This window comes from Echinops telfairi, unplaced genomic scaffold (genome assembly GCF_000313985.2).
Source record: "Echinops telfairi isolate 266 unplaced genomic scaffold, ASM31398v2 ScPeMD7_5592;HRSCAF=6446, whole genome shotgun sequence".
Classification (NCBI taxonomy): Eukaryota; Metazoa; Chordata; class Mammalia; order Afrosoricida; family Tenrecidae; genus Echinops; species Echinops telfairi.
This window is the reverse complement of record NW_022109491.1, coordinates 5934751-5942720: the sequence shown is the minus strand read 5'-3', so window position 1 is coordinate 5942720 and position 7970 is coordinate 5934751. Positions and strand designations below refer to the sequence as shown.

At 53.4% G+C, this 7970-nt stretch overlaps 1 protein-coding gene across 1 annotated transcript in view; it reads right to left on the bottom strand.

Moving 5' to 3' along the window:
• NFATC2 (nuclear factor of activated T cells 2) overlaps nucleotides 1-7828 on the bottom strand; it is a 135037-nt gene extending 127209 nt beyond the window's left edge. The window contains exon 1 of the mRNA XM_045295332.1: nucleotides 7699-7828. Coding sequence (XP_045151267.1) covers nucleotides 7699-7828 — 130 coding nt within the window. The remainder of the gene's footprint in view (nucleotides 1-7698) is intronic.
• Nucleotides 7829-7970: the final 142 nt, after the last annotated feature.

The following is a 7970-nucleotide window of genomic DNA, read 5'->3' as shown; positions in this document are numbered from 1 at the left end:
CGGATAGATGTAGGTGGGCTGTGCCATCGCTACAACTATAAGGAATGAATGTGTCACTCATGTTACCACACTGGGGACCCCCGACCCCCCACCCCAGGGCAGGGGTAGCTGTCCCTGATAGGGTCCCTGCCCTGGCTGGCTGCATTCTGGCTGTGAGGGGCAGTGCTGAAGGGCCCAACTCTGGACCCCAAACTCCCAAGTTCAAATCTGGCTTTGCTTCAGACCCCTGCCTGGTGTGTGGCAGAGTTCACCTACCCCAATGGGTCTGGCTTCACCAGGCAGAGGGGGGCCCAGGAGATCCTCGTACAGAGTCCAGGTTGAGGAGCCCCGGCTGTATCTGTCCAAAGCACTTCAGTCATCACCTTATAGGGCCACCGTGCTCGGGGAGCCAAGCGAGGGAGCACCGGTTTGGGGCATGGGAGAGCCTCCCCTTCGGAGCACAAGCCAAGGCCCGGAGCGAAGCTGTTAGCTGCCACCCAGCCTGTGCCCACTCACAGCCACACAGATCACGGCCCTTGGCGGGGCACCTCTGGATGGGTTCGAACCACCACCGTTTTTGCTCGGGTGCATAACTACTACTGGGTGCTCCCAGGGGGCCCTTCCTCAGAGGAAGCCGGGGGACTTGGGGTTCCATACTGCAGAACGACTGGGGCAACGTCGTGCCCCCTTCCTGCTTAATCCCAGGCCTCAGTGCACCCTCCCAGCCACACCTAGAGCTGCTGTTTGTCCAGAGCAGGCTGATGGCAGCTGGCCCTCACCTGCACGAATGGATGGCAGGCCTCCGTGTCACGTGGTTGTGAACCGGCTTGCTCAGTTGTAGCACTCTATTTTTAGTAAGCACCGAAAGCCTTTGGGTACCGTATCACAGCCACGCCTGTGCCTCCGTGTGTCCAGGCTGGCTCCCACAATGCCCAGGGCTGCGTCAAGGCAGGGGCCACACCTAGCACCTCGCTAGAGCTCCACAGCCTGGTGCGCAACCAGCATTTACCAAGTGTTTGCTGAAAGAATAAGACTTTATTGTCCCCGTGAATACACCCCAAGCAGGGGCTCAGAGTTGGAGCACAGGAGACGATAGGGAGTGGGTCTCAGATGGCTGTCACCTACATGAGAAACAGAAGGGTAAGGCGTATATGCTTGGTGTCTGTGAGCATGTGGTGTGGGTACAGTGTGTGTGTGTGTGTGTGTGTGTGTGTGTGTGTGTGTGTGTGTGAAGCACGGTGTGTACATACATATGCAAACACCAAGTGTGAACCCGGTGCAGGTGTGTGGTTTGGGGGCTGCAGGGAAGGGAGTGCACAGAGGAGATGTGCATGTGTGTAGACAAGCCACGTATGAATTATGCACATTTAAGGGGTGAGTATCAGCTTCCATGAATATATCAAAAGGCTGTGGCCCCAAAAGTCTCCACATCCCTGAAATAGATGCTTCCAGACAATAAGCAGTGGGCAGAGGGAACATTTTCCCTGCAGGAAAGTCACAGTGGGCGAAATGCTAAGACTGCACTCACTGCCTGGGAGGAATAGAGTGGAGGGGGGGCGGGGGAGCAGGGCTGCTGGAGCAGTGGGCACCCCGACACATCAGCCCAGACACAGCCTGAAGCAGACTCGGATCCTCTGGTGGTGACCAGGCACTGCCAGTGCCCTCCTGTGCCCTTCCCCCGCCGATGAACAACAGGTGTGCAGAAGTGAGACCGTCTGCTAACAGCCGACAGGTTAAAGGACCCTGCGCTCTTGCCCCCCACCCCCACCTCCCAAAAAGTGGGGGCAGTAGTCCTACCCTGGATTCCCACTCTATCAAAAATGGGAAGAATCTACACCTTCAGGGGGAAAAAATTGAAACCCTCGAGAGACAAAATAGCTAAATTCTTAGAAAGATATGATCTAGCAAAGTTGATTTCAATAGAAAGAGAAAGCTTAACCCAATTTCCATACACCCAATAGGCCGGCTATAAACCAACAACCCCACAGAAGTAGCCAGGCCCAGATGGCTTCCCAGAAGATTTCTGCCACATCATCAGAAACCAAGGAATCTCCACACTACATAAAGTGTCCCCAAACAGAGAGGTGGAAAGAGACCTAAATCTGTCAGCACACATGCACAAAAATTACAGCCAAATACCATTCATAAATATCACTGGGGGAAATTCTGTCAACTAGATACCAGCATGAACAATTCTCAATTACCAAATGAGGTGCATACCATTCAGAAATCTATTAAGTCAACGTATTAATAGGCCTAAGGAGAACAGAGTAACTTTTCCAGACATGTTAAAAAGCCTTACAATCCAATGCCCCTTCCTAATAAAAAGGAGCCCTGCTGGTGTAGTGGTTACACGTTGAGCTACTAACTGCAAGGTCAGCAGTTTGAAACCACCAGCTGCTCCTCGGGAGAAAGATGGGACTTTCTACTCCCATAAAGAATTACAGTCTTGGAAATTCACAGGGGCAGTTCTACCCTGTCCTAAAGGGTCGCTAGGAGTCAGCATCAGCTCAATGGCAGTGAGTTTGGTTTGGGGTCCTAATAAAAGCCCCCAAGAAAACAGAAACGGCAGATATTCCCTTCCTATAAAAATATCCTGCGCCTCAATCCTGCCTCCGGAGTGCAAGAACCCAAGAGGCATTCCTGTGAGGCTCAGGCAAGGCCAAGAGACCCACCCCCTCCCCACTGTTAAGCTACTAGTCAACAGGCAATGAGGGCAGGAGCCGGGTCTTGCTCCCAATGGTACACAGGGGAGGTGCAGCGAGAGCTAGGAGAATGAATACTGGCTCACACTAACTGAAGTCAGGAGCCCCGGTGGTACAGTGGTTAAGCAGCTGCTAACCAAAGGGTCAGTGGTTTGAACCCAGGAGCCACTCTACAGAAGCAAGCTGTGGCTGTCTGCTTTTGTCCAGCAGGAACAAACCCTATGGAAACCCTATGGGACCGTTCCACTTGGCCCTCTAGGGTTACGAGTTGCAATCGACTCAGTGACAATGGAGGTGGAATTTTTTGGTTATTTGCGAAAGCCACGATTAGTGCGCGTAACCCTGCCGTCCATGTTCATTCAAGCAAGACGAACCAAAGTCTTATGAGGGAGAAAAAGGACCCACCAAACTTAACTGCCATCCAGTGCATTCGGACTCCCAGCAACCCTATGGGGCAGGGTAGAACTACTCCTGTGGGTTTCCAAGACTAGAACTCTTTACAGAAATAGAAAGCCTCATCTTTCTCCCTGGGATTGGCTGGTGGTTTCAAACTTCTGATCTTGCAGTTAGCAACCCAATGCATAACCACTACCCCAAACCAAACGCCACCGCCATCGGATCAATACTGACTCATAGCGACGCCAGAGGACAGGGCGGAACTTCCCCTGTGCATTTCTGAGACTGTAACTGTTTACGGGAGTAGAGAGCCTCGGTTCTTTTCTTCTCAGAGCTGCTAGTGGTTTCAAACTGCCAACCTTTTGGATCACAGCCCAATGCATAACCACTACGCCAGTGGTTCTCAACCTGTGGGTCCCGACCCCATTCGGGGATAAAATGACCCTTTCACAGGGGCCGCCCTATTCATAACAGTAGCAAAATTACATATTTGAAGTAGCAACAAAATAATGTTATGGTTGGGGGGTCACCACCACACGAGGAACTGTATTAAAGGGTCGCGGCACGAGGAAGGTTGAGAACCACTGCACTACACCATCAGGGCTCCCTGTCACCAACACACAGGATCGTTATTTCTAGCCATCATACCTGAGCAGAGGGACAAAGATGACCCTAAGTCCACCCTGTCAGGAAGTGCTTGAAACCTGTCTAGCACCAGCACATCCTGCTTCGCACGCATCTCTCCACAAAGGACAGGGTGAGAGGCCTCCTACAGGCTCCAAAGCAGGGCTACAGGGTTCGTAGTTCAGGTCTGCCACTGGCCAGCTCTGCTTTCTCCTGAGGAGATAACTTCAGTCCCTTGGTTTGCCACCCCACCCCCCACCGCCCCCATACAATGGGGTAATGAGAATGCCTATCTCCTAAAGGTGTCGGAGTTTTACCAACCACACTCACTGCCATCGAGTCAATTCTGCCCAGAGTGACCCTACAGGGCAGAGTAGAACTTCCCCTGTGCGTTCCTGAGATGCTCTTTATGTGAGTACGCTGCCTCATCTTTCCACCCACAGGGCCGCTAGTAGTTGCAAACTGCTGGCCTTCGTCGTTAGCAGCCTAACTCTTAATCAACTATGCCACCAGGGCTCCTTGGGAGTTATTTCAGGAGTTACTAAATACCTGCTACAGGCTCAAGTTCCAGGAAATGAGAACTCCCAACTTCCACAAAAGCTCCCCGAACAGTCCTGATGTCTGTCTTACAATAATCTCCACCCCCTCATCCGCCATCCTTTTTTCCTTGGAGTCTGCCAGGCCGGGGTCCAGCCATCAGGGTAGAGACCATGTGTATTACCAATGGTACTCTCTTCGAGCCCAAAGCCCAATAACAAGAGCAGGGTTGGTCTTGGACCTCGGGTAGTTCCACCTGGAAAAGCCAGAGGGGGCCCACATCTGGAGCATCTCTCTCTAGCTTCTCAAGACTTGAGATAATCCTTGCCCTCCCAGGACGGCTCTTCCCTGCTGCCTGCTTCCTGGCCAGCAGACATTCATTTCCAAAGGATTCTGGATGCAGAGAGCAACTCCTTCCAGAGGGGGGTAGAGGGGAGAGCACAGGGGAGAAACCTGACAGACAGGACCTCAGCCAGAGGACCAAGGTCAACATCAACAGTGATAACTACAGGCTGACAGCGTGCACCCTTGAGACAACGGGATGAGATTGGCCAAACCCCAAACCCAAACCAAGCTGATACCAACTCACAGCAATCTATTTAAAAACAATAAACCTACTGCCATCGAGTCCCTTCTCTTAGGAACCCTCTATGGGTTGGGGGGTGGGGGGGTGTCCAAGATAAGCCTTTTCTTTCTCCCGAGAAGTGAGTGGTGGATTTAACCTGCTGACCTTGAGGTAACCAATCCAACGCTTTGCTGACAATGCCACGAAAGTTCCTTTTAGGGACTTACCCCCAAAAGCTAACTCACTGCCACCGAGTGAATGCCAACTCATAAGGACCCTACAGGCCAGGGCGAACTGCCCCTGTGGGGTTCCCAGACTGCAACTTTTTACAGGACTGGAGGGACAGAGTAAAATGGCCCCAAACGGTTTCCAAGGCTGTAAATCTCCCAAGAAACAGACTGCCACATCTTTCTCCCAGGGAGCAGTTGGGTTTGAGTCCCGCTACGTTGCCCAGTCTCCTTAGGAGAATGGCAAAACAAAAAGACATCCGTCTGACCATGGGGCATCCGCCGACAGATGTAACCTGAGTGCCTCAAAACTGCCAATATCGCCAACGCTTGTGTACAAATGTGCTTGATACAACTGATGCATGGATTGTTATAAGAGCTGTAAGCCCCCAATAAGAAGATGAATAATCTTCTTACAATCATCAAACATAAGAAAAATCTCAAAAACAGTCACTGACAAGAGGAACTTTGTAGACGGGACAGCAAAATGGGTGCTAGGACCAGAAAACAGACACTGATTGGGTCCACACTGAGGACATGCCAAAAAAGTATACTTTCCACTCATGGTGGTGCAGTGGATTAAGCACTGGGCTGCTCACCGAACCCTTTCCCCCTAACTGCTACAAAGCCTTCTATATGATGTAACCCCCTTCCTATATGCCCACCAGCCCTTCCTCAGGAGAAAGCTGAGGCTGGCTGTTCCCAGAAATATCTACAGCCTCGAAAGCCTGCACAGGGTCAAAATGAGTGGGAGTCAAATCACTGTCAGTGGGCTTGGTTTTGTCTGTTTGTTTACAAGTTGTGCTACTAACTGCAGGTCAGCAGTTCAAAACCACTTTCTCCGAGGGAGAAAGACAAGGCTTTCTCCTCCCATAAAGAGTTACAGTCCCAGAGATCCACAGGGGCAGTTCTACCCTGCCCTATAGGGTCGCTATGATTTGGAATCAACTCGAAAACTGTTTTCAGTTTTGATTTTGGTTTGGGTTAATAATAGTGGCTTACTATGGGCGCATGCACGGGAACAAGGGCCCTACGCTAAAGCAAGGTGTGCATACCAGAGGGCATGGGGTTTGGAGTCCACAGGGACTGTACTATCTTCACAACTTCTCCATAAATTTAAAACGGTCCTTACAAAAAAACAAAAAACTCAAGTTTATCAAAAAGAAAAAACATTTTAAACAAGATTCCAGGGCTGTCCCTGAGGTCATCCCAGTCACCCATCTGGCTGCCACCATGCACCACTTGCCAAAAAAAACTATTTTAAAAACCCCTCCCATCAGATTTGGCTTGGAAACGATTTCCCCGGAAATCTCCCCTGCAAAATAAAAAAGTAATAATAATAAAGTTGGTTGATTGGGAATCTGGGCGGGGTGTATTAGTTCCCTGCAAAACACGACTTTAATCTTAACCAACACAAAGGCCATTTGATGTGCACGGGGATCGTTTGCAGATTCTTAATTGTATCTTTTCAAAGACAAGAAAGGCTTCCAGATTGCAGCTCTAGAAGGACCAGTCTCTTTCGATGGCTAATTACTTCCATCTCCAGCTAACACGCACAATGATCGCTAATTACCATCTCCCGGATTCCAGGGAAGGCAAGATCCCAAGTCAAAAGGCACCTTCCACCAGGGGTGGCCAAGGACTGAGGGACAGGACAAGCCCCCCTGAGTGGGATGGGGGGGGTGTTGTATTTCTTTGTTTTATTTCAGGACGAACTGCTACCCAGAGAAGTAGAGAGTTTGTGTGTGCCGCCACCTCCGCCCCCGCTGACAATGTCTCCTGTGAAGCAAGTGAAATGACAGATGAGCCTCAGCCCGGCCTGGGGAAGTCCCCAGCACCAGCGACACAGGGCCACTGAAGGCGCTGACCAGCCGATGGTTACCCAGAAATAGCTTTTGTCTTCGGGGATTCCCACGCCAACTCTCCCCACACCCAACCCCCTCCACAGGACTCGGATCCAGGAGCATTTAACCCGTTCTAGAAGCCCAGCCGGATCCACTTGGGGGTGATTCGCTAAACACAGCAGCCACAGGACCCAGGGAGGAAATAGGCCGATCCTAAGCGCAGTCACACTACCCGCCCCATGCGCTGAACGCAGACAACCCCTTCCTTCGTGGCAACTACAAGTCGCCAATAAACGAGCGTCCCAGGCGAGGGGGCGCGCGGCCGGCTGGCTCAAAGTGCCTTCAGGGAGGGGACCGGCCTCCCGCGCCCTGATACTTAGGCTGTTGCAAGCTCTTTCTGCACAGCCCCCTCCCCACGGACTCCACTCCTTTGCTTTCTCGTCGCCTCCCTCCAAAGGCACATAAATCCTTGCCCTCGGACCACCCAGGACCAGGCAAGCGGCCAGCCGGACCCCTCCCCCAGCCCTGGGCTCGCACCCTCGCGCTCTGCCAACCGCGCCTCCGGGGAAAGTCGCCGTAACTCGAAACCGCCGCCGCCCACGGGGCAAGAGCGCGCCCACCGCCCTCTAGGGGTGGACGCCGTCACTGCGCAGCGCATCCCCTCCTCTCACCTGGGCAGGGAGGCGAACCTCCCCCACCCAAGACGCCCGCCGAAGACGCGTGACGTCTGGGGCCCGGGGGACCCTCGAGCCCCCTCCCCAGCGCCAAGTCCCCGGCCGGGCTGGAGACCAGGCCGGGGGCCGCGGGGCGCCTCCACCGACCTTCGATGGGATTCAAATAGTCATAGTCGAAGAGGATGGAGAAGTCCAGCTCGTCCTGGGGGCTGCCCCCGGGCTCGTGGCCTGGGGCGTCCCCGCCGTCGGGGTCGGGCTGCTGCTCCAGGGCGTCCATGGCGCGGGAGCTGGTGGGGCGCGGGGAGAGCGCGGACTCGCGCGCACCTCGCCGGGTTCTGGGCCCCTGGCCGGGGTGGCGGCAGGCAGGCAGCGGAGCGCCGAGGCGGGCGACGCGGGGGTCACTTTCCTCGTGGGGACGC